General features: G+C 41.5%; 1 protein-coding gene across 2 annotated transcripts in view; it reads left to right on the forward strand.

Moving 5' to 3' along the window:
* Positions 1 to 24,701, forward strand: part of LOC101167706 (guanine nucleotide-binding protein G(o) subunit alpha) — a 103,832-nt gene that overhangs the window by 75,615 nt on the left and 3,516 nt on the right. The window contains exons 5-8 of one of the 2 annotated variants that reach the window (XM_023955985.2): positions 7,353 to 7,481; positions 9,052 to 9,181; positions 14,064 to 14,217; positions 18,023 to 23,437. In XM_023955985.2, the coding sequence (XP_023811753.1) occupies positions 7,353 to 7,481; positions 9,052 to 9,181; positions 14,064 to 14,217; positions 18,023 to 18,210 (601 nt within the window). In that variant the 3' untranslated portion in view covers positions 18,211 to 23,437. Of the gene's footprint in view, positions 1 to 7,352; positions 7,482 to 9,051; positions 9,182 to 14,063; positions 14,218 to 18,022; positions 23,438 to 23,777; positions 23,932 to 24,701 lie in introns of those variants that run through there. The other variant, XM_023955984.2, reaches the window with a different exon arrangement.

Here is a 24,701-nt window from a genome sequence, read left to right on the forward strand (position 1 = left end):
ACATTTCTTTAAAAAGCAAATCAAAGCCCCTACAGAAGGACTTTCCCACAGTAAGAAGAAGATGGAACTTTAATTGATTCCATGTCAGGGAAGTTGCTCTCTTACCAATGCTCAAAAACAACAGATTCTTAAGAAAACAACTCATAATAATAGATATTAAATAGCAGTAGAATGCAATAAATAACAACAACACTAAAATACAAGAAATAACTCGATTGAGTGCCCTGTGAAGCGTTGTAGAGTCTGATAGCTGACAGGAGGAAAGATCTCCTTCCTGCAACGAGGTGGTAAAGTCTTTGACTAAAGAAGGTCCTCAGTGCACCCATGGTGTCATGGAGAGGATGATGATGAAGAGGATTGTCCATGATCGATTCTAGTTTCTGTTGCATCCTCCTCTCACAGTCACAGACTTAGGGGATATTCCAGAACGCATCTCTGCACCAGTTTGTCGATTCTCTTCCTGTTCCTGTGCATCTGCTCCCCCAGCAGCTCACTCTGTAGAAGACGCTAGATGCAATACCATCATAAAACACTCTTGAAGAGTCCTGCAAACTCTGAAGGACCTCAGCCTCTTCTGCAATCTCGGTCAGTTTTTGTTGCCAAGCGACAATATCTGATCATGTAAACGATGCACCGCTTCAGACTTAGAAAGTGGTGGAAAAAGTCTAAAAAGGAGAAGCAGGCATGCCACCACACTCATGTGTTAAAAGAAAAAGTCTATGTCCATCAATTAAAGGGTAAACAACAAAACAATAAGATAACAAAAACAAGTAAACTAACACTGAGCTCTGGTAACTGGCAGCCTGCCGTGGCACCAGTTGGCACGTCCAAAGCAAAAAAAGAGCTGATAATGCAAGACAATAAAAAAAAATGTTGTTTCAAAAATACTTTTTTTCAACATCAGCTTTGGCAGCGACCAAGAAATAATAAGATTTTAGTCTCGTTGGTCTGAACCTGCATTCTCTTGATTTATAATCAAGAGAAAGTAAATCTCTCTGTGTCACTTAAAAGGAAAAACCATTTTTTTGTGTTTTATAGATTTATAATAACAACTCTGCTGAATGTTCAGCAAATTCTGGTTAAAAATAAAAACAGTCAGAAATGCTGATAGCGGGTCTTTAAGCTGATGATGATTTAATAAATTAAAGGTATTGGAACTGAAATGGGAAAACAAAGAAATAGAGTTGTTTTTTTTACACCTTTAAGACTTTAAATTTGCCTAACGGATGTCACTGAGTTCAATCTATGTCATTGGTTAGCATGATGATGGTTGTGAAACCGAGAAGAAAAACCAGTGGGACGATCAGGCCTTCATCAGTGACTCATTTCTTATCTGTCAGTCAACTGGAGAAGATGCATTTTCTTCAATGCAGTTTTGGTCAGTGAGGGGCCTATAAGTGCTCCCCCGCCAGTAAAATAACCAAACATGCACAACACGCAGCTCTCTGATAATCCTCTAAATGGTATCAGGATGTGCGATCAATCCCTATTACAGGCCTGATTTACACAGAGATGGACTCTTTTTTTTTTTTTCCCCTGCAGTGTTTGTGCATGTAGAAGCTGTTTAACTATGCATCATAAATCCAGTGAAATTACTCCCAGTGACACACTAGGATTAGCCTTTAAAATCATATCTATAACCGAGCAAACAGACAGACACAGGAAAAGTGCTGCGATCCCCCTGACAGGCAGAAATCATGAAAAATATCCTGAATATTTTAGTTTCTTTTATAACATTTTATTATTTTGTCTGTTCATTACTGATCACAGCTCCCCCCAGTAGTTCATGCCTGTGAATTCACATTGCAAGTCATCACACTTTCAGAGGCGACGGAAACAGATGAAACGGGGACCATGAGGAGATGGTAATGGTGTGGTTTCAGTCGGAAGATGAGAGACCTAAAGGTGGAGAAGAGGCCGAGTGGTTAGGCGGAGGAGAGGGATGGGAGCACTTTGAGACTTGAACATTAACTGGCGGTTAATGAAGTCACGCAGCATCCGCTTTGTGTGGGAGCGGGTGTGTTTGGAGCTCTGTGATAAATGTCACATTAAAGATTGATGCACACTTCCTATTATGTTGTTGCCCGTGGAGCAGAGCGAAGCAGGCGGCCAATGAGGGGATAGGACGGCCGTCACATGATGAGGCCTCGCTGTGCACACACCTCAATGGGAAGGCCTCACAGAGATGAAATGTTGTTTTAGTGCTAAGTAAAGATGCGTTACGCTGCTTCAGAAGGTCGTACTTGCAGCTGCAGGAGCCAGATGTTTGTGGCTGTGCGCGCTTTTGTGGTCACACTTGTGTGGGTTTCCCGTAGAAAGATGAAGGTTGTGCTCTCTGAGGATGCATCCTGCCTCAAGCCACCTCTCTTTCTCTGCAAAGGCCCTGAGCGCACTGACCTATTTACCACAAAGCACATACTGTACTCTTTGTCCATGCATTACTTCCCCTGCCTTTGTGGCAGTTATACATTGGAAACAGTTGCTTTCCACACACACACACACACACACACACACACACACACACGCACACACAGGGATGTTGAATCCTCATATGGGGAGGGTGAATGCATGCAGCGCTGCTTTGCTTCATTACTCTGAAAGGCTGCAGTATTAAACAGTTGAGGCCTGTGATGGCAGGCAGGTCCACAAATACCACACAAATATGGATTACTCTGCTTCTTACGTGTCATGTACTTTTGAGTATTTACTGCTATAACACATTTATTCACTAAGATGTTAATTGTATGAAGCCAAATTTGAACTGTCATGTGCTGAAAATATTCACTGAGATTCACAGTGAGAGTTTACAGTTATGTCCAATTTTCAATAAATACTTTCAGATATATATACATATGAAAGTTTTAAAGGGATACTTGTTCCTATTAGATCCCTTTTGTATGTTAAAAAGGTTAAGTACAATGTGATTGTATAGCAAAAGAAAAGTTATTTCTAATACAGAAACAAAAAGGAAATATAAACTTTGTGTTACTGGAGACCTCTAAGTATCAGTATCGGCAAATATCGGCTATCGGCCACAGTTAAAGGGGAAATATTGGTTATCGGTATCGGACGGACTAGTCACAACTGCCCTTACGGGTGGATACTGGCTGTCTGTGAGCGAAAAATGGGCAAACCTGTATGAGGCACACAGGTGACCCACACAACATATTAAGGTGGTAGACCGCTTGGTGAGACAAAGAACAAAAATGTTCATTCACATTTTTTTCCACGGACAAGCTGCATCGTAAGTGCATTTAGCCTACATTATCCGTACAGACATTTCACGATACGCTTACCACACAGACACAACAATGGTACGTTCCATTTTGGGGTCGTCGAACTGCAAGACACACCCACGCTCCCCTGAAGATGTGGCTGCTCCTCTACGACCCTCTACAGATTCGGACAACCCAAAAACCCGTGAGACCCGTACGGGTCAATCCTCCGGATGGGTGCATGTGTCTTTAATGACGGAGGGTTGCATCAACAGAAACTCCAAGGCACACATTAGTGAGTTTAAAAAAAAAAAAAAAACTATTAAATTCTGCATGAATCATCTGTCACCATCGGTCCCTTCTCTGGTAAAATAATGAAATCTATTGAAAAAGTTTAACTACTTAAAACACAAATACATAGATGCATACATAAGTCGATATTATCAGTGGTTGCTATTGTGCTGAAACAGCAACATTTTTGCTCCGCCTGGAACTAAAACATTGAAATGTTCCTTTAATTTAATTATGACCTTTGGCGGGGCTCAGTCTTGTTCCAGTGCAGCGCTGATGTCAGTGTGGTCTGCAGAGGAGGGGGGCCGTACGGCTCTGCCTGCAGCTTTAATTACAAAGACTTCTTCTTTTTATCGATCTAAACGTCTCTCATGTCGGGCTCGCCGTCATGATGTTGCGTTTAGTCGCTGCTGCTTTCGCAAAAGTCACAGCGTCTGTTGTAAATCGGTGTCAGGAAACCACAGTGGGGGAAACATCTAGCCATCCAAAAGATGGTTACTAAGCAACAGACATGAGCTCCAACGCCTCCGGTCGACCCCGTTTGAGCAGAAACTGTACAATAAGAAAGAAATCGATATGGGTAGCACAGATATGATTTAAAAGAGTTCTTTCGACAAAAATGGAATCAATACTTATTTAATTACTCTGACAAACTGTAGAGTGTCTTCACCCATAATGAGTTTAGCAGGAAATCTGAGTCTTTTTAATTGAAACAAATAACCTCATTCTAGAGAGCAGTGTTGGGAAGCATGGTAGGACTCTGGGAAATACTTGTGGTCATTAACTCACAGGAGTTTCCTTTTTTTTTATCCACCTTTAACCAGTTTGAAAGATCAAATGTGAACAAAGCAGTATATTTGTTGACCATTGTCCTTATCTAGATGTTTAACCTGTTTTATTTTACTAAAAGCTGAAAACTACAAAAAGGCCCATTTCATTCTCTGTGCATCATCAACCATGTGTAAAAACTACATTTCCATAGATGCTAAGCTCTGCTCCAGTCATTTCTGTAGCTACAATGAAACAACACATTATACAGTGTAAGAACATTTGGAGGTTCTGATTCTGCAACACAAAAGATCATAAGTAGAAGCCTTTTCTGCATAAAAACCCAAAGCTTCATCTCAGACTCGACAGGCGTCCGTTAGTCAAGTGTTTAATTCCATTACCCTTTTTCACAAATGTTTCAGAAGCAGATTGTAAACTTTAGTTAACTCCCTTTAAATGCTAATCAACACACAATTGCTTTTTTTAAAACCTTGTTAAATTCTTTTCTTTGCTGATTTAATATTAGTCAGTTAATCCCAGGCCAAACTGCTGCGTTGGTGCTGGAAGCCAAAAGCATGGTGCCACATCAGGCTTTGGCTTTGACAGGGAACTGGATCCACTTTGGTGGACGGCGACTCATGTTAGCCCCGTCTACAGAGTTTCTACTTGGTGGAAATGTTTGCTGTTGGAGTTGGATAATTGGTTACTCTAAATTGTCCCTAGGTGTGAATGTGAGTGCATGGGTGTGTGATTTGTAGCCCTGCGACAGACTGGCGACCTGTCCAGGATGTCCCGTGCTTTCTCACCCACGAGTGGCCGGGATAGGCTCCAGCAGCCAAGTGAAAGGGACAAAAACGGGTTTGAAGATGAATGAAAGTTTGATGTCAGAGTTGGTTTAAAAACATCAAGGTGTTGACCTCCTTGTTTTCAGGAGCATTGGCCTTAAACATTTTCTACCGTAAAAGTCTTGTCAATTCCTGACTTGATTTCTACATAAATGCTCAACATGTTCCTCAGAACCATCTGGGAGGATTTCTGCAGAACCGGTGAAAGCTTCCATCCTTTACTAGAACAGAAGGCTGACGTTTTTTAGACTTCCAGAACCCAATAAGTCATGACAGTTAATCCAGAATTCTCTGTTACTGGTGGGTTTTTTCTAATCCTAAACAGAACAGGGTATCTAGATGAAACCTGCTGCAGTGATAAAGGGCCCTATGTTCATGCAAACAAACCCCTCTTGTTATTGAATTTCCAAGCTCTCGTGTCTGCTCATTCTCTGTGGAAGCATGATGGACGCTTTTGTTTGTGGTTTATGGCTATTTATATATTTCTTGGCTCCATTAAGCACACCAGGGTTGATTTCATTTCACCTTAGAGGGAAAACAGTATTTTTTATCTCGCCCTCTTGGTTTCTCCTTCCAAGCGCTCTTAGTCCTTTTCCTCTGCGTGTGATCAATAAGTCTTATAGCTGTAGTGGTGTATGTGTGTGTCTTTGTGTTTGTTCTTGTTTCTTTGAGCCAAAAGACTTTCCCTCCACAGCTTTTACCTTTTGTTCTTTGAAGTCAGTCAACGTCAGTAAGAGAAACACTTCCAGGTCTATAAATAAAGTCATTTATTGATTACAGACAAAGTTCTGAAACACTGAATGAATATTAAACCCCATGATTTAGCAGATGGACGGCCTTCTTTTTCTTTTGGAGATTTTACAGACACATCTATAGGTGCTGCCACCTGCTGGACTGGAATTCAAGCAGAGCAGTGATGGTCCAGCAAAAATTGATTTTAATACATCTGTTCTTTAATTATAACTTAAGTTCCTACTCCAATTGTCTTTTGATCTATTTTCAAAGTGTTCCCAGTGGTCTGCCGCTGTCCTTTCCAACACAGTTTAGGAGGTTCTGACAGTTTTTAGTCTTGATTCATGAAATAACTGTTGTGTGGGTTTTTCTGTGTCCATCCGGTGAGGGGTTCCTCCATAGACCTGCAGATGGGCTTTTCTGCCTCAGTTTTGAAGCTCAGAAGAAACTGAAATGAAGCTGAAGAGCAGCAGGAAAGTGGGTGGCACCAGACTCCCCTCCCTTTAAACCTTCCACTTATTGGTCAGCAAGTGACCAGAATTTAAAATGACGCCACGGTTAGTTGGAGCACTCAGTAACCAGGATTATTGAATTTGTACGTCCGCATCAAAGAATAAAGGTTCACTTCCTGTGATGATCCATTACCGCCCCTCTTCCTTTCGCTCTCTGAGCTTCCAGTCGGGGGCTAAACTGGTTCAGCAGAAGCCCTGATGGACTTCATCCCTTCAAGCCGTGACAGTTATCGTTTTGATCAAAAATCCCTTTCAGCTGACGTGAAGAATCTGAAAGGACAGATCCAGCCTTCATGGGGCGGTGATCTGCTGGGTGGGGGGTCCTATTGTCCCTTTGATGTGATGTTAAGCGTCTGAAGCAGCTGAGCCGGTCCACACGCCATTAGGTTTATTGGTCAGAGAACCACAAGCGCGTGCACATTGCTGGGGTCTTACGTTTGTTTTTCTGCCTCATTTCCAGCAGGTGATAAGCTTCACTTCAGAGGAGCTAATGTTGTCTGCAGAAAACTGCAGATCACTGCTGCAGAGTCTTGCACCTCCTTGTTCCTTATAAAACCAAGATAACAAATTGTTCAATAAAGAAACCAACTTCTCTAAGTGGGTTAAGCCAACAGCATTGAGCTGAAACTGGTGCAGCAGAGGAGGAGAATAAAAGAAAACAGACATCTGATCTGTGCACGATCTCCTAAATAATGAGGAAAATATATTTCTGATGTATAGAAAAGAAACACGACAATGATGGTTAAGCGCAAAATTAAGCTGAAAGTTTTGTCATTTATCAACACCCGAAAAGGAAACGATCACCAGAAGTAAACTGATTGGACGTGAAAAATGAGAATTACAAAAAATTCAAAGAAACGTGTGAATAAATCGATAGCTATTAAACATAAAAAAACATGCTTTGAATGTGCAGAAAGGACTGTGGTTGAAGGTTGTTCCTGTCAGGTTTGAATCAGATCACTCTTGGTTATTTCCCTCTGTGTCTTCAGCTACTTGGACAGCCTAGATCGGATTGGTGCGACGGACTACCAGCCGACAGAGCAGGACATCCTGAGGACCCGGGTGAAGACCACGGGCATCGTGGAGACGCACTTCACCTTCAAAAACCTTCACTTCAGGTCTGTCCCTGGCAGCTCCGCTCCGTGTCATCCAGCCGGAGCTCCCGCCTGTAATTAATTTGACAGTTTAAACGTGCATCTATATTTATGGCCCTCTGCTTTTTTTCTTTTTAATGAGGCCAGATTCAATTAGAGCAGGGAACTCTGGGAGAAGGAGGGGGGTGATGCGAGGAAAAAATCAAGTGACTGTTCCGACTTCTATTTCAGTCTTTGTTTTTGCTCCTTGTGCACAGATTTACTCACCGATTTACTCGTAGACTGACAATCACAGTAAAGGACTTAATATGCGTTTGCAGACATTATTTTTAGGGATGGAGGCTGCATCGCTTTTGCCTCCTACATCCTAAACTCCACAGTCGACCAGAGGCTGCAGACGTGCTGCTATCTCTGCAGATCCAGACATTCTACTCTTACACTCGTGAGAGAACAGCTGTGCTGGATGTGTCTGACAGGAGATGAAGACAGGTTGTCTCGAAACAAGAGCAAACAAAACTTCAAGTCAACAGGTAGAACAGAAACGGCGTCCCCGAGTGCAGACAGAAGCACAAACCGATTTAGAAAGCTGTTGGGGATTCAGACAGATGTGAAGGAAATCAGATGAACGCGATGGATTCCTGAGGAGAAGCTGTCGTGGACCGATGGAGGTGCTCTTCACTGACAAACCTGCGCTAAGCATGATGAGTGACGTGGGGTTTGCAGATGAAATCACGTGTCATGACGATAAAGGTGGTTTCAGATATGATCCGTCAGAAACGTAAACCTGCCCCGATCAGTTCTTTGTTCGTCTACACTACGACAGGCGGCAGCCTAAAGATAAGATGAAGAAAATCACTAGAAAGTAGTAAAATAGTCAGACATTTTTACTTAACAAGATATCATATAATAAGAAAACAAAGGAGCTCCACACAAGCTTTCAAAAAGGGAAAAAATTACCTTAAAAAGCTGTTAGATAGAATGATTATGCAATTTGACTTCAAATTAAATGTAATACAGCCCAGTAATAAATATTTTTGCTAGTTCTAAGCAAATAGTTTGTGTTTTCTGTGCTTTTGTGTACCTAATTGGATTATAGTAACAAAACCTAGTGTAATAAATGGAAACGAGTCATTTTAGGACAAAATGTGAACACAATGAGAATACTATCTTAGTACAAATTGGCCCATCTTAATAAATCCTCATAAGATTTAAAATGAACATTTATTCTTAGAGCATAAATCAAAACTTTTGTTTCCAAAACAATGACAATGAATTCCTGTCTGCATTTATTGAACTGGAAAAGGACATCCTTAAAATCAATCAAAAATATGAGATTTTTCTAAGTCTTTAATCAAGTTTTTCTGTTGTCAAGAGTTTGGAGCAAAAGTATAATGTTTTTATTTCTAGATCCCAGCTTTTTATAAGAAAACCATCTTTTGGGATAAGTTTAGAAAGGTGTAAAACAAAGACACATTTATACCGGTCAATAGTTTGCAGTGCAGAGATTCCCAGCGTTTGTTGTTTGGTCTTTGTGCTCTCACCGCTCTGGAGGTACTATCAGACTCTGAAGTTCCGGTCCGTCTGTGTCCGTCAGGCTGTTTGATGTCGGAGGTCAGAGGTCGGAGAGGAAGAAGTGGATCCACTGTTTCGAGGACGTGACGGCCATCATCTTCTGTGTGGCGCTGAGCGGGTATGACCAGGTGCTGCACGAGGACGAGACCACGGTAAGGACCGCCCCCTCCGCCCTTCTTCTCCAGCTGTTTGACATCTGCAAGCTCATGTCAGGGGGCGGAATGAGAGGCATGAACTATATTTAAAAGCAGGCCGTGTTCATGTTTGTACATGTTTGTATGAGTCAGACTGGCGGAAGGGGGGGATTAATGTCCCACACAAGGACATGGAAGTGCCTCTTCTAAACCAATTTTTAGAAAATCTTTTTAGATTTTACGGTAGTTATTTTCTGTCAGGATGTTTTCCACTGCATTTTAAAAATCTGCTCTGTGTTCTTCATCGTCAAAACCGAATATCCTCTTCAGTAATATTCCTCTTCATGGTTTCTACTTAACATTTTGGGTTGAATTTAACAAATTTAAAGGTAAATGCAGACTTTATTTAAAGACACACATCTGCTGTGGGTTCTTGATGGATGTTGAAGTCATTTCAGGGGCAGAAATAGTTGCTGATTGATTCTGAGTTTGGTTTGTAATGTTCATCATTGATTCACTTTAACTGTGAGAGACAGAATATGAAAAAGAATCCAGGATTTATTTTTTCTTTGTAATAGTGAAGAAAATAAGGTTGTGTGTTTTGTAAAGAAACTCATTTTTTTCATGATAACAGCAGAGCAGAGCTACATGTCTAAAACATTGCCAGTGTGTGAAGTGTTTGTGCTTTATGCTAATCATTTTTCTGCGCTGCACACAGTCTGGACAGCTGACATGATTTCTAATCCAGAGGATAGATGACGTGTTTTTTCAGGTTTTGAATCACATTTTGGGTGATTTATCATACAGCCAAATAGATCAACATCAATTGTTGATCTATTCGGGAAATCCATTTGTAAAAGTGTGAATTTAGTGAAGTCCGTGTAAAAAGAACACTGTGTTTCCTCAACCACAAGCTTGCACCCTAAAACAAATAAGCTGATTTGAATGCACAGTGCTTACTGCCATCTCTGAGCGCGTCCTCTGAGGGCTGCAGGCTGGGAAACGCTGCTCCACTTATGCAGATGTAGGGAACCGTCCCTTTGAGCCGGAGCCTCAGATGAGGGGAGAAAACATCCATAAAACACTGTGACACGCCGCGCGTGTTTGCACGCACGCCGGAGCCGCTCATTCTTCCTGTAGGTCTGTGATGTTGGATAGGAAGGGTCACGCTGACATTCAGAGTACAGCTGTGCAAAAAAAACAACAACAGAAATTGCACCCACCTGCATCAGTCATGCCGGGAAGAGTCGCTCATTTCTGTGCAACCTAAAGGAGAAAATTACTGCTCATTCTGAAAGTTTTTACTATAATGTTGAATGTAGTTCCTGAAAACGACACATGTAAAGCAAAATTATAAGATATTCTTTAAAAATTAATAATTATAGATGGTTTATGGAACTAGAAAACTCTGTATAAATTGTTTTTTTATTCATTCAATCCAAAAGATGGTACTGTCAACGTATAGGTTTTAGTTAGTTTTGTTTCTATTCATTTCTAGCTTCTGTCACATTAATCCTTTCTTTTTTCACAAGTTCTTGGTAAATTTTATAATTTATTCATATTTCCTTGGTTTTGTGTTGTTTAGATATTTTTAAACAAATAAACAATATTTTTTTTCCATTTCAGTTTTTCCCTTTTCCTTAGCAACCAATACTTTCTGAAGCCCCACCAACTTAAGCACTTTTTCATGTCGACTGTAAAAAATGACTTCTGTATTCCATTGTCTTGTGGTAGGTACGCACCGGGCTTGTGTGGCGCGTTCAAGAACACGTTTGGATTTGGAAATAGTTTATTCCAAGCAATCAAAGCAGAGAGAATACAGAAAACAAGACAACAGAATTTTATTTATGCAAGGATATATCATGCAACAGGATAAAATTGATTGGTAAATATGCATACATTCACATACACTAGTCATGATTTCTCTTAAGCGGCTGGGTAGCTCGGTTGGTAAGGTGAGAGGCTACCACGCAGTGTTCAATTCCCGGAGGGGTTAATGGGACAATTACCATATCAATGGCGAGCAATTAACATCACCCAGTGAGGGTCCTTGGGCAAGACCGTTAATGCTACGGCCTCCCGTGCGCGGCTCATCTGCGGCTGACCGCTCCCCCCAGGGGATAGGTGAAATGCGGAGAAGAATTTCCGGGATAAATACGATAAAGTATCAATTGTTATTATTATTTATAAACATATTAGCTTTTTTGCATTCCGTTCATGATATTAGGTTTGTCAAAAAGCGTTCAACTCTCATCATGTAGTGTTGATAGGCTTGTTAATGTTAAAGCAGAACAAATCTCACAAATCCAGCTCCAGGCAAACTGCGATTATTAATTTCTCCTTTATGATCGGTTGTCAAACGGTTGGCGCTTCCATGTATTGAAGGGACGTTACTCCAATTGGTCAAAGTTCTTCTGGTTTAACTTTTGAGGCACGTTCAATGGCTGCGTGTTGTGTACATCGTGGCCCAAAACGGTCTGGAAATCTGCCGTAGCGTTGCGTGAACGTGATAGTTTTGAACGCAGAAGCCCCAAACGCACATAGACTTTTCACTAACAGGCGGGTTTCCGAGCCCGGTGTGAACGTAAATAAATGACATCAATTAATGTATACGACTTTAACCAGCTTCAATGTGTTTGATAGAACTGCAGGTTTGTAGTTATTTTCATGTTTGTTTTTGTTTTTTTTCGTGTCTAAGTTTCCTGATGTTTTTATACATGTTTTCTTAATTTTTTTTCTTCATTTGATGATGTTAATACAAAAGCAAATGCGTCCATCACTGAAAACGCAACTTTTGCTTGTTATCTCCTTTCTTTCTGTCTCCTCTCTGTCTGCATTGAAACATAATAAGAAGTTCACAAAAAACACCCTTCTGTGCTATGAACACTGCCTTGGCACACGAGGTCTGTGCATGTGTGCGTTGGTGTTGGTGTGTGTGTGTGGGTGGGAACATGCATGGGTCAGGCAGCGGACATGGATGGATGGGTGGGTGGGTCCGCTTATGTTTTCTGTTCCTGCTCTGAGCTCCACCCTGCAGCATCTCTGGCTCCTTCCACTCCTCGCTATCGACTCTTCTCTCTAACCAATCAGCAGTAAGATCTTCTGCAGATGCTCCTCCCACAGACAGGTATGAAACCTCTGAATAGGTTTATTTTTTTCTCTTTTTAAACAAGACTTAAAAAGCAGTGTCTCTCTGTGACCGACCGTCAGCTGCTTATTTGTCTCCACGCCCTTGTCTTCGACTTTTTTGAGCTCCTCTTTTTCTGCTTTTCCAATCCCCCCAACCTTAGATAGACAGGGACAGATCAGAGATGCTTTTTTTTAACTCCGAGTTTCAGGAAATCTCTGTGTTTTTTTTAATATTGAATATTCGTTTTACTTCGTTACATCAAATTAATTGATCAGATTGTCAGCTAAAAATGAATCGAAGCTTTTTTACTGACGGACAAGATTAACGTTGAAATCACAGAATAGGAAAAATGTCTGTTTGAGAAAACTATAATGAAATAAATCTGATTTTTGATAGCTTTATACCAGCGCTTCAGTTTGCACATATGGAGGTTAAAGCTTAGCCAGATTTGTTTCTTTAAAGTAATTTTTTGTCACTTGGGTGCTTTTTTTAGCTCGCAAATAAGGTTTAAGCAGAATAATGTGAATTTATTCATGTTTTTAACTTCTATCTCCGATGGTTTTTTAAAGTGTAGAAAAAAAGCAAGTTTTTCTGTAAAATTCTGGGACGGTCCTTCTGACGGCAGCAATCCCTGTAAATGTGATGCCATCTATTGGTTAATTAGGCATCAACTAAAATCATTGGTACATCAGCCATTAGTAGGCTAGCGTAAAGCTAGCCAATGTGTAGTCTAGCCAGGAGTTGTGTTTGTGTGACCATGGCTGTGTTCGAATTCCTTCCTTATTGCCTAACTTCTAAAAAACTATACAGTGTAAGACTATTAAGTGCCCTCGATTTCAAAAGCAACTCACACAAAACTCACTCTTTTTTTTCCAAAAGTTAAAACTTAATAAATATCTGCATTTTATAAAGACTATTTATGAATCCACCGTGATCTGAAGATAAAACCTTGGATAATTTCTAAAAAATAAATTAAAATTCTTTTTTTTCTTCACATAAAATATTGTTCAAACGCTATCCCTTGTGGTCTATTTTCCCCAATCCAGTGAGCATCTATGCATGATGGTTTTTCGCAGAGACTTATGGGAAATTTCCCGATTTTATATGCATAGACTCGGACTGCACTACAACATGCCAAACGCACTGTATAGTTCAATATGGAGTGGTTAGGGAAAGAACTCGGACATAAGCTATGAGTTTCAGTTTATCAAATTCATTTGTCAGCAGAGGTGAAACTAAAAATGAAAGTCTAGAATTAGTGCTAACACATTGGTAGCAGTGGTCACATGTTTTTTCCCTGTTAGCTTTAAGATCATCCAATGATTCCATAAACCTGTTTTGCTATGTTGAAAACACTGCAGCGCCACCTAGAGGGAGAGATAACTTGAGATAGCTTCAATTAATGACTATAAAAGAAACCCAGCTAGGGCAGACAGTAAGAACTTACTAACAAGCTTAACTTGCATGGTTTTGTTAACATCCTTGTTAGAAAGCTTCCCACTAACTTACGTTGACGCACACAAACACACAGCAGGAAACCCTGCAGCTACCTCAAGAGGAACTGCTAGGTACTCGGTTCTGCTTTCTGATTTCATGTTGTTTTGTCTTTTTTGTTCCTGTCTGAGCTCAGATTGTGTGACTGTGGTAGAAGTGCTTTTTTAATATTACTGCTTTTTAACGAGTAAGCACAATTTGTCAGCAAAGCGCTTGTGTTTTTGTGCGCGTCCGTATATTAGCGTGCATGTAACTGTTGTTGCTCTCTCCTTGCAGAACCGCATGCACGAATCTATGAAGCTCTTTGACTCCATTTGTAATAACAAGTGGTTCAAGGACACCTCCATCATCCTCTTCCTCAACAAGAAGGACCTGTTTGAAAACAAGATCACCAAGTCGCCACTGTCCATCTGCTTCCCCGAATACTCTGGTACACCCTTCAGAGAGAGAGAGAGCTCACGCTGCATGATCTTTACATGAACACACATCTGCAAAAAACCTTTCAGGAAAACATTTATGTATTAAAGAGTTAGATCTGTTAAATACTCTGGAGGAAAAAAAACCTTTGGAGCTGATGTCATTCATGTGTTGCATCAGTTTATCTGGAGGACCTGGTGAGGCAAGTACACTTTAAATGTGCTGCCTGCAAATCACAATTTATCAAAGCTCCTGTTTTCTGCATTTCGAGTCAACATTTCTGAGCAGTATTTGCAGAAAATGCTTTTATTTAATCTGTTTCTTCACTTTACTCTCAGCTCATTAGTTGAAGGAACAAGTATGGAAAAACATCTGGTCTTAACAAAAAGGAAAACACAAATTCAGATACGCAACAACAAATGACAAATTACCATGTTTGATGTGTAAATAAGGTTGGACCCCCTTCTCTTCGGCTTCTGCTCCAAGGAGTTCAGGTTCTGCGGCTGCTTAACAAGCCCATATCATCATCCCTCCACCAACGTGCCTGACAGTTGGGGGCTCTGAGGCAGAAAGCGTCCACACTTTGGGTTGGTTGTTCTCCAGAAGGTTGTTCCAGAAGGCGTTTATTGAGAAGGATTTCAGTTGTCCTCATCCGTTTGGGATTGGTGACTGTGTCACATGACCTTGTTGAATCAGATGTATGTGGTGTGCATAGCTATGTCCTGCCTCCACAGAGTATAACGCCTTACAACCAAGCTCACCACTTTACTTGACCCTTGTTTATCTCTGGAGTTATGTTCTAAAAATAACCCCATGGTAGAGGAACATTTCCAAACTTTCCTCACTTGGTTGAACTCAAACTTTAAACCGTCATAAAAAAATATGCCTGTTTTTTTAGAAAAATGGCGCAGAGGAGACAGATTGACAAGGTCTACAGCCAACCAGGACACAGAACACAATGTGCTATAAAAAAATTTAAAAAAGCATGCGTAGACAGAAAAGAAGACCGCAAAAGAAGAGCAGCGTTATAGTGATAAACCCCAAGGTACAACGAAAAGCTCTTGTTTTTTTATATCAAAGAAATTACCATACTAACTGAGGCCTGTGAAGGCTAAGATGAAACTCTCAGGGCCCTTTCTGAGTTTTTCCAAAGGTTTGCAATGACTCTGATGCCGACTCAATGGGCAAACTCTGAGTCACCTGAAGAAAAGGGTCTTGGTTCACTTGCAAAGGAATCCTGGTGTGGTTCATTACAGCTCTCACTTTGGTGCGTAAAACTGAAACGATTACATTTAGTGATGAGAATGATGCAGCTGTTCTGGGCTTTGAGATAAAAGGTTTTTAGGAAAAACTCCTCCTAATAATGTCGGAAAAGTCTCGTTAGTTAAAGTTTAAGTCTCACTAGTTGTTAAATATTTGGGTGTGTGGCTCAGGCGGTTGAGCAGGTCGTCCAATGATGGAAGGGTTGGTGGTTTGATCCCCTGCTCCCCCCCCGCCAACTGTTCTTGAGTCCTTGGGAAGACACTTCACTCTCCTTGCCTCCAGTGCAGCTCCACTGGTGTGTGAATCTGCATGAACGATCCCGGTGATGGTCAGAGGGGCCGTAGGTGCGAACTGGCAGCCACGCCTCTGTCAGTCTGCCCCAGGGCAGCTGTGGCTACAACAGTAGCTTACCATCACCCAGCGTGAATGAATGATAGACACACTGTAAGCACTTTGAGCATATGGAAAAGTGCAGATAAATCCAATCCATCATAAAATTGTTTTCTCTCTTGTGAAATATTTCCTCTGCGTTTTACCCAGTGGTGAGCTGCAGATAACCAGAAGCCATTTAGTGGTTTAACCACCCCGTCCAACCCCATGGTGACCCATTTTTGGGACTATTACCAACTGTGTACTGAACCCACAACTTCCCAGAATCAGGGCAGACACTCCCCCACCAGACCACTGAAAATGCTAAACATGATGTGGTCAAGAGGCAAAGGTGCTCAACACTATCAGCCAATCAGAGGAGCAGGTTGATTTCTGCTTTTGGTTTTCTGATTCGTAAGGACTTCAGGTAAAACCACACCCGGGTGAGCTGCTGACACTGGGATCCATGAAGCAAAATGAACCAAATAGAGCTATGAATGCTTCCAGCATTCTCCACTCATCTGAATCAAGTCCACCAGATTATCCCAGACTGAAAGGACCCGAGGTTCATTGCATCTACTCAGTGTTGTTCGCTGTGCCTTTTTCTTGTTGCTGATCTGAAAATGTGTTTACTTTCCATTTGTACTAAAAGACAAAAACGCAGAGGAAACTTTAGAATGAAAAAGATAATACCAATGTTGCTGTATAAATTTAACTTGAAATACAAGTTTTATCACACCAGTGTAAATTACAGTTGTTCTCTAATGACATGAAGTGTAAGAAAGCAGAGCGATGAGCTCTGCTTTCTTACACTTCATGTCATTAGAAAGCAGAGCGATGAGCTCAGGCTGAGAAACAAAAGACCAGAGTGAAAGAAGCGCAGAGAGCAAAGGGAGCTGTGAGCATTCCCGCGGTCCAATCAGGAGCACGAGACAAAACAGTAGGACTCTGGCAGAGAACAACAAAAAGTGAGAACGCTGGGAGTGTGAGAAAAAGATGAAAAAAACAGAACCAGACTGTGGGAAAGCAAGATGGAGAAACGGCTAAACGGAGAGTGTGAGAAAGAGAGGATTAGAATTCCAGAGCTGTTCTCGTTTCCGCTCTCCATCGCTCTCCATCGCTCTCTACTGCAGAGCGATCTGAAGAAGCTGATGCACTAACAACTATGGAGCACCGGAGATGCCAGATTTTAAAAGAAAGATGCTGAGATTGTTCCTAGAACAAAAATATATACAAACCTTCGAAACACATACAACAACACAAATTGTCAGTTTGGCAAGAACAAAGTGAATCTTCTTATTTCATCTGTGACATATATCTTGCACTAAAGATAACAATTCCCTTTTCTTGACAATTGCAAACCTTAACTTTTATTTATTATCGATTTGATCCATAATATGAAAACATTAATGCACAACAAGGATAATCAAAAACAGAAAAAAAGATGATGTGAAACTTAATTTGTGACTGATTAATTATAATATTGGTATTTTGGTACAAAATGGGAACAATTTTGCTTTTTTTTTTTTAAAGGAAACTTGAAAAAACAAACATATCAACACATCTTTCCACTGATGCATTTGACAAATGCTGAGAAAACAGATGTTATTTTTAAATTTTAGTTGTTGTTTATGGCTAATCTGATCCTTTTTATGACACGTTCATCTATTTATGAATCTTTCTCAGTATTTATCCAATTTATTTAGATTTTTGGCAGCTTCTCTCCTCTGTAGACCAACAGTAAAGCTGCTGGCCGACTTCCACAACAAAGGCAGCAGCCGTCGAAACCAAAATGGCTCTAGTTCCTTCGATTAGCCTCATTCCAGCAGCATCAGAGCCAATTCAAGCTGGCACATGAACCTGCAGCTCATAACAGGCTGAGTTTGAACGGTTCTCCATGCTGCTGTATGATCAATTATTTACATGTAGGGGCTCAGTTCTTTTTCTCTCAGAGTGAGTGGTTACTTTCCATCGCAGGTCATTTATTCAAACTAACATCAGTCAGAACTGATGGTTTCATCAAAAGCAAAAACTCTGCAGAGGTTTTAGTTTCAAGATTTCCAGAAAGCTTTACATGAAACAGTGGAGGCGCCTCCCCAATGTGGAAGCAAAGATGACAGATTGTGAAGATGCAGCCTGACTGCTGCTTTGTGTGACATGCCTGTGTTTGTGTGTCCGCCTTGCAGGTCCCAGCACGTACCAGGATGGAATCGACTACATCAAGGCTCAATACGACGGAAAGAACAAGTCCCCCAACAAGGAGGTGTACTCCCACGTGACCTGCGCCACCGACACCAACAACATCCAGTTTGTCTTTGACGCAGTCACCGATGTCATCATAGCCAAAAATCTGAGGGGGTGTGGCCTATACTGATAAACTTGGTTGATGTGGGCATGTACCTGTACATGTCACATGTGGGACTAAAGAATGCGGCACTGCCCTGCAGCATCCAGGCTGCCCGCAATGCCGCCGCAGCCTGATCGGCTGAAGACTTAGTGAATGCAGTTCGTTGTGTTTTCAAACCCCCAGCTCAGCTGACTGAAACAGCCTCTCATCCTAATCCTTTAAGTTTCTTACGGGAGCACACAACCATCATCAGCCCTCATCTTCTTCACGTTCATGTATTCTCTTACGGCAGGGGTGTCTGTCTCTTGGTCTCGAGGGCCGGCCTCCTGCTGGTTTTCCAGAAACCCTGCTGTTGATTACCTTGATCAGGTGTGTTTAGCCAATAAGGAGCTTCAGCGGCAGGTTAGTTGGAAAACATGTAGGACGCCGACCCTGGAGGCCTGGTATTGGAAAGCCTGGCTTAGGGCTTACGTGCTTGACAGTCTGTACTGTACCCGATCTGAAAAAGCGCAGTTTGGCTGCTGTGATCAGTCCATTCAAAGACTAAACCTTTCACACCAAAGCTTTAGCTCCAGTGTTGATGATTTTTGAAAAATCCCAACTCTTCAAACCGCAATTAACATAATATTTGTGGATTCTGAAGCGGAGAAAAGCAGCTTTGCACCGTTACATTTTACACAAAGTGTTGCATATCGGCACTAAGCCAAGATCCAAAGCCGCTATTCTCCACGCCAGAATCCGTTGGATATACATTGTCGTGTGTTGTTAAGGTGTCGCGGGCGACATCTCTGGTGTTAAAAGTGGGCCCGAGCAGAATTTAAAGGACTCTGGCACTAAAAGCACTCCTGCAAACAGCCGTATGCCCTTCAAAATAAACCATAGTGCAAAATATAAGGTACGCATTGAGCTTTATACCACCTAAATTTTTACAGCAAGCCCTCTCTCTGCTGGTGGTAAAGCAATGACCGGAGTTCAAACTGCCACCTACTGTTCGTTGGAGAGAGTGGCGTCTGCATTCCAGCTCTTTATGAGTGCGAGCCATGGAGTGTTTGCAGAAGCCAAGCGGCCTGGCTCGAGCACAGTTTGGTACAGATTATTGATGTGAGCATGGAAATGTACTCTGGATAGGTACTCTCATATGTCACACATTGGATTTTGAACTTTAAAAGCGAGACCTGAGGAGGGACAGTCGCATTGAACTGGAGTTCTGAAGCAAGAAAAGCAGCTCTGTGACACTTTACAGTAACTTACCCAATCCACGTAAATCAGCTGAGAATGCCATGGAGAATGTGCGCCATTATGCAGCACTTAATGTCAGTAAAGTATATGAAACACTTTACTGAGATTTTACTAAAGTGTTGCTGATCTATGCAAAGTGGCTTTTCTCTGCTTGAAAGTCAGCTGATTCATCATCAAGAGCGTGTTTTTTAGGCGTCATCATCGATGTTTAAGGGTTATTAACGCATAAGTTTGAAGTCTAATGAAACCAAACAGCCAAAAAAAATCCTCTTTAATTGTTCCAGCATGAGACAGATTTTATGTCTGTCTCTTGTCAAAACATTAGTTTCTACTTTCAAAGCTGGATCAAGGAAAAATCACACGGATGCCACCAGCAGAATCTCCAAAACACAAACAAGTTTTCTTGAAGAGAGGTAGTGAGAGGGCGGACTCCTCGCTCGTTATAGAAATGGCGTCCAAACCATTAGCCTCTCATCCTCATGCAGGATTAGTCAGTAGTTTCACATTTGGGACGTTTGGACAGTTCAGGTGTACCGTTAAACTCTAAGTTTGTGTGGCTTTTTTCTCTACATGGCATCCCCCACGTGTCAGTGAACGCACCACAGACATGTGGAATGTAGAGATGAGCCATCAAACCACCAAGCAACCCCCACGGCACACCCTTACAGCGCCACCTGCTGACTAGAAAATGTAGAAAGGTTTATTCTCTCCAAATTAAGAAACCAACCTCAGCAGATGTGAGATTAAACTGCTCTGCTTTACTGAAATCCCATATGTTTTTTTTAACTGTTTATGACAGAAGCATGACCAATTAAAATCACTAACAGTTGGATCATTCTATTAATTACACTTTGTTACTTATTAAAAAAGAGAAAAGAAGGAAATCTTTATTTAAAAAAACTCATCTTTTTTAAACTTCCAATTAATTTGTCATTTGTCTGAGTTTTAACGATCCTTCTTGAACCTCAGTTGGCTGTTTTTCAGTCAGTGAGGATGATGAAACGATCATTTACAGATGCAGACTGGTTAACATCTTTCATAAAGTCGCAGCATTATGCCTTTTGCTCCACAGGCGGTGTTAATGCAAGGTCTTTAAGTCCAGATGTGAATCTTTAGGGATAAGGACATGGACCTGTTACTGAGGCTTTCTGTAAAACTGTGGACCTGATCTGAGCACGCTCAGTGTGGTCAGCGTTTGAAAACAGCTGTTGGTGTTTTCGTCACAGCCTCACCCTGCATTTCTAACTACCATTTCATCAAAAACAAACAGATAAGCTCCTCCCATTCATGCCCCACTCCCTAATTAAAGCCAGAGATTCCCCCCTAAGGCTGTTGATCAGTCCGTTGCGTGCGTGTGCGCTCGCCAATTTTCCACACACACGTCGAGCTTCAGGTGTGTCATTTAATAGCGCGGGAAAGGTCAGTGCATGTGTGCGCATGTTGTTCAGGAGACAGCGGAAGCCCATGGGTTTCGTGGGGGAGTCGGTATCTGTGGATTAACTACCCACAAGGCACCTCTCTACCCTTTCCACACATGAACACGCACATGCGCTGAAGGCAGAAGCAGGCCCGTGGGTTTTGGAAATGTCACAACACCTTCCTTTGCTAAATGTTACAATCGTTTCTAACCAAGCAGCCTCCCATGTGTGCTGACTGACACCTGAGCGCGCTCAGTTGACCATAACCTCCTCTGACTTCATACAGTCTAAGAACACGCCATGATATACCTGATCTAAAGGTTCTTCAAGTCAAAGACGGAAAAAGTGTTGAATGAGCTAAAATCGACCTTTTTATGTGATCGTATTTACTTTAGGCATGTAATACGCCCTGTAACACCAGAGCAGCTGGAAGTTTTGTCTCTTTTTATATCCAACAGACTAAATACTTCATTATGACAGAATAGGATCCAGTTGTTAGTCAACAAACGTGTAACAAGTCAGTGAGGCAACACAAAGAATTATGAATGAATAACACAATAAAACCAAGTTGGACAAACTTTTAAGAGACCAGAACAAAATCAATCAATCATAACAACAGCAGGCGGTTCACCAATAGTGTAGCAATACATTTGAAGCTAATCCACATAAATGTATTCAACTTTAGGGGGGACGATGAAAGCTCTAAGCGAAAAGTTGCAAAACAAAGAAAAAACAGCCACAGTAAGGGTTAATGGCCGACAAAGTGTGCGTTATTACTTTTTAAAGCACGCCATGGAAGCCTGAACCAACCGACGCGAAGTGCGTTAAAAAGTAATAACGCACACTTCGAAGGCCATTAATCCGCTTATACCATGGTCACTTACAAAAGAAATACATACTAACCAGTTTTTAGTCCTTAATTCTTGTTTTTTTCAGATTTGGATCGCTTTTTTAAAAAAAAGCAGACTATGTGTTACGTGATGCGCCGCATCACCGAACACATAGTCTGCGTCATGCCAGTCCGATGTCTGCAGCACCACCGCTGCAATCAAGATTCGGCGATATATATATATGCTGATCGTCCCGATGGGTTGAATAAAGCATCAGTTCAGAGAGAAAGTTCACCTCTTACCGCTTGTTTTTGTCCCAATGATGAAGCAAAAGGTTGTTTTAAAGAAGCCGGCGCAGTGATACAAAACATTAAAGCTAGGTGACCGGAACTTCTTTTTTCACCGTGCGGTTATCAGGTTTTAATGCACACCCAGCAGCCAATCAGAATCGAGTATCCAACCGGACCATAGTATAAAAGTTTATAATCACACAAAATGTAACGTCCACCAATAAATCCCAAGCTCCAGATTTCTCCTTTGTACTCAGCAGATGTTAGAGCAAAGCTGCTTAAAAAACCTGCAACACGGTTAAAAAAAAAAGTACTCCTAAGCTTTTTCTTAGATCTTTGAGTTGCTTGCAGTTTGCAATTTAAGACACTAGATGTCAGTAAATCTGCAATACAGAAACGGTGTGAAGGTAAATAACAATTATCAACTGTTTTAGATATCAGCTAATATAAGTTTTAAAATATGTCATACATGGTAATTATTAGTTATTTTTAGGAACTTTAGCCTCTTGATAGAATAAAGATAAAAGAATCCACTGGGATTAACTGAACCTGCTATATTGTTGTGATCTCTGTGTTTTTCAGTTCCCCTTAAAAACCTTAACATTAAGCCTTTTTTCTGCAATGACAAAATGTTGTCGGATTGTCATCGTTTTGTGAAGAAGCAGCATTTTTTTTTAGTGATGGTTGCTTCACCTGCTGTCCGAACTAAGAAAGCGCATTTACTGCTTTAGAGTCTGCTTCCATTTTTCTAGGTTTTTGGTTGTTCAAACTCTGCTGTAAGGTGTAGGTCAGCCTCCATCCATTGAAAATTAAAAATAAAAAAAAGTGCCCATCTTTTGATCTGCGACGCACCGGGAATGCTGGGAAAGTCAAAGCTGTAATCCCGCTGGTTGAAGAGCAGTCAGATCACACAGGAACGCCTCTCTGGATCATAGTCGTAACATACGGTGTGTAAATTTGAAGACGAGCGCTGCCTCGAAGCAGAACTATGATCTGATCCGCCGGGCCTCTGGGTTCTGGTGGAGACTGCTGGGTCAGCAGTAACGCCCACATTAGTAAACGGCGCCTTCGGCCGTGAATTCTTTTTATCAACTAATCGGTGAATCATTCACCTGGGGCAGTGGGGTGGGGGGTGGCATTGGAGCAGGTGGTGCCACAAAAGAAGCGATTGCACTTTATGCTGTTTTTGTGCTGCACTCCAACAGAATAAGCTGCTGGCCCAAGTATTTACCTGCTAGGTCAAAAAGGTTCATTTTATTACCAGAAATAAAATAAAAAAAGAAAATCTGCAGCTGCATTCAGGACTCAGATTTCAAGCTGGGAAATGCGAGTGTCCTGGATCTAGCCTCTGAGCGTGTGCGCTCCGGCACGTCCCCTTGGAAACTGTTGTGTTCTGCTGTTCGTCCCTCACTGCTGTCATAACCTGATGTATTTATACATGAGACTGTAACAATAAAGCAGCACATGAGTAACTCCACCCGACTGCTCATTTCCATCTGTGTGTTTGCAATGGACTCCAGTGTGAATGTCTGAGAGCTTTGTTGATCTTCCTCCTGCAGTTTATGTGTTTTCCAGAGCTGTAATTATTTATTGAGGAAGTTGTTTTTCCAGAATGCCTGATACCCAGAGACACTGAACACCGCTCCTGTAATTAAACGCTTTTCCTCCCCATCAAGCTTAAAATTGGTTTGTGTTGAAGCCGTTCATTTTGTCTGATGACTAAACGCTTGTTCCATCATCATCATCATCATCATCATCATCTTCTGCCTCCTCATCTCCCTCTCTCCCTTTCCATCTTTCCCCTTGTCTCCCTGCAGAATCGTATGCACGAGTCTTTGATGCTGTTTGATTCCATCTGCAACAACAAGTTCTTCATCGACACCTCCATCATCCTCTTCCTCAACAAGAAGGACCTGTTTGCAGAGAAGATCAAGAAGTCCGCTCTCAGCATCTGCTTCCCGGAGTACACAGGTACAGCAGACGGATGAGGGAGAAAACAGTTTGCTCCTCCCTTTGCTGCTGATGCAGCACAAAAGTCTGCTTCAAACATTCATTTTTAATGTTTTAAAAGGAGGAAAAAAATCTAGGGAGGGAGGAAGAAGATGCTGGTTAAGAGGATGAAAAAAAAGCACATTTCTATTCCTCCTCCCCCTCTGTGTTTTTGTCATGGCAGTGGAGGAATAAAATGTGGTTCTGTCTGTTTTCCAAAGGAAGAACCTTTAAAAGCCGCAGAGATGTCAGGATGAAAATAACCATCAACGATCTGTTTCTCTCTGGAACCATTTTGCTGCAGTTTTTCCCCGAAACTGAGCGCTGACGCACTAAAACGAAAGACAAAATCTTTTTCAAATAAAGCAAACGAGAATGATTTGGTAAATGTTCAAGGCTTAGTTAGCTTCTTTGAGGCAGAGTGAACGCGGGACTCTCTGGTGGCATGAAAAAGCAGATCTGGATAATCCCAGACTTCAGATTTGGAAGAAAGTCACTTCAGACACTCAGAACTGAAGTCTCAGAAGCGGGTTGAAGTGAGGACACTGCTGTTCGAATATAGTACTCTGTCCTCACTGAGTTACTTCCAGACTTAAAGTGACATTTTTAAACCCTTCTGATTAAGAGCTGCTTGCTCAGTATTTTAGTTCTGCATCAGAGCTCTGCAGGAGCGCCGTCCTGACATTTACTGTCTGTAATTTATAAACCGTGAGGAAACGCTACACTTTAAACCTGAGTGTCTGTTTACGGTG

This window comes from Oryzias latipes, chromosome 6 (assembly GCF_053564925.1).
Source record: "Oryzias latipes strain Hd-rR chromosome 6, Olatipes_Hd-rR_3.1".
In the NCBI taxonomy this organism is placed as follows: domain Eukaryota; kingdom Metazoa; phylum Chordata; class Actinopteri; order Beloniformes; family Adrianichthyidae; genus Oryzias; species Oryzias latipes.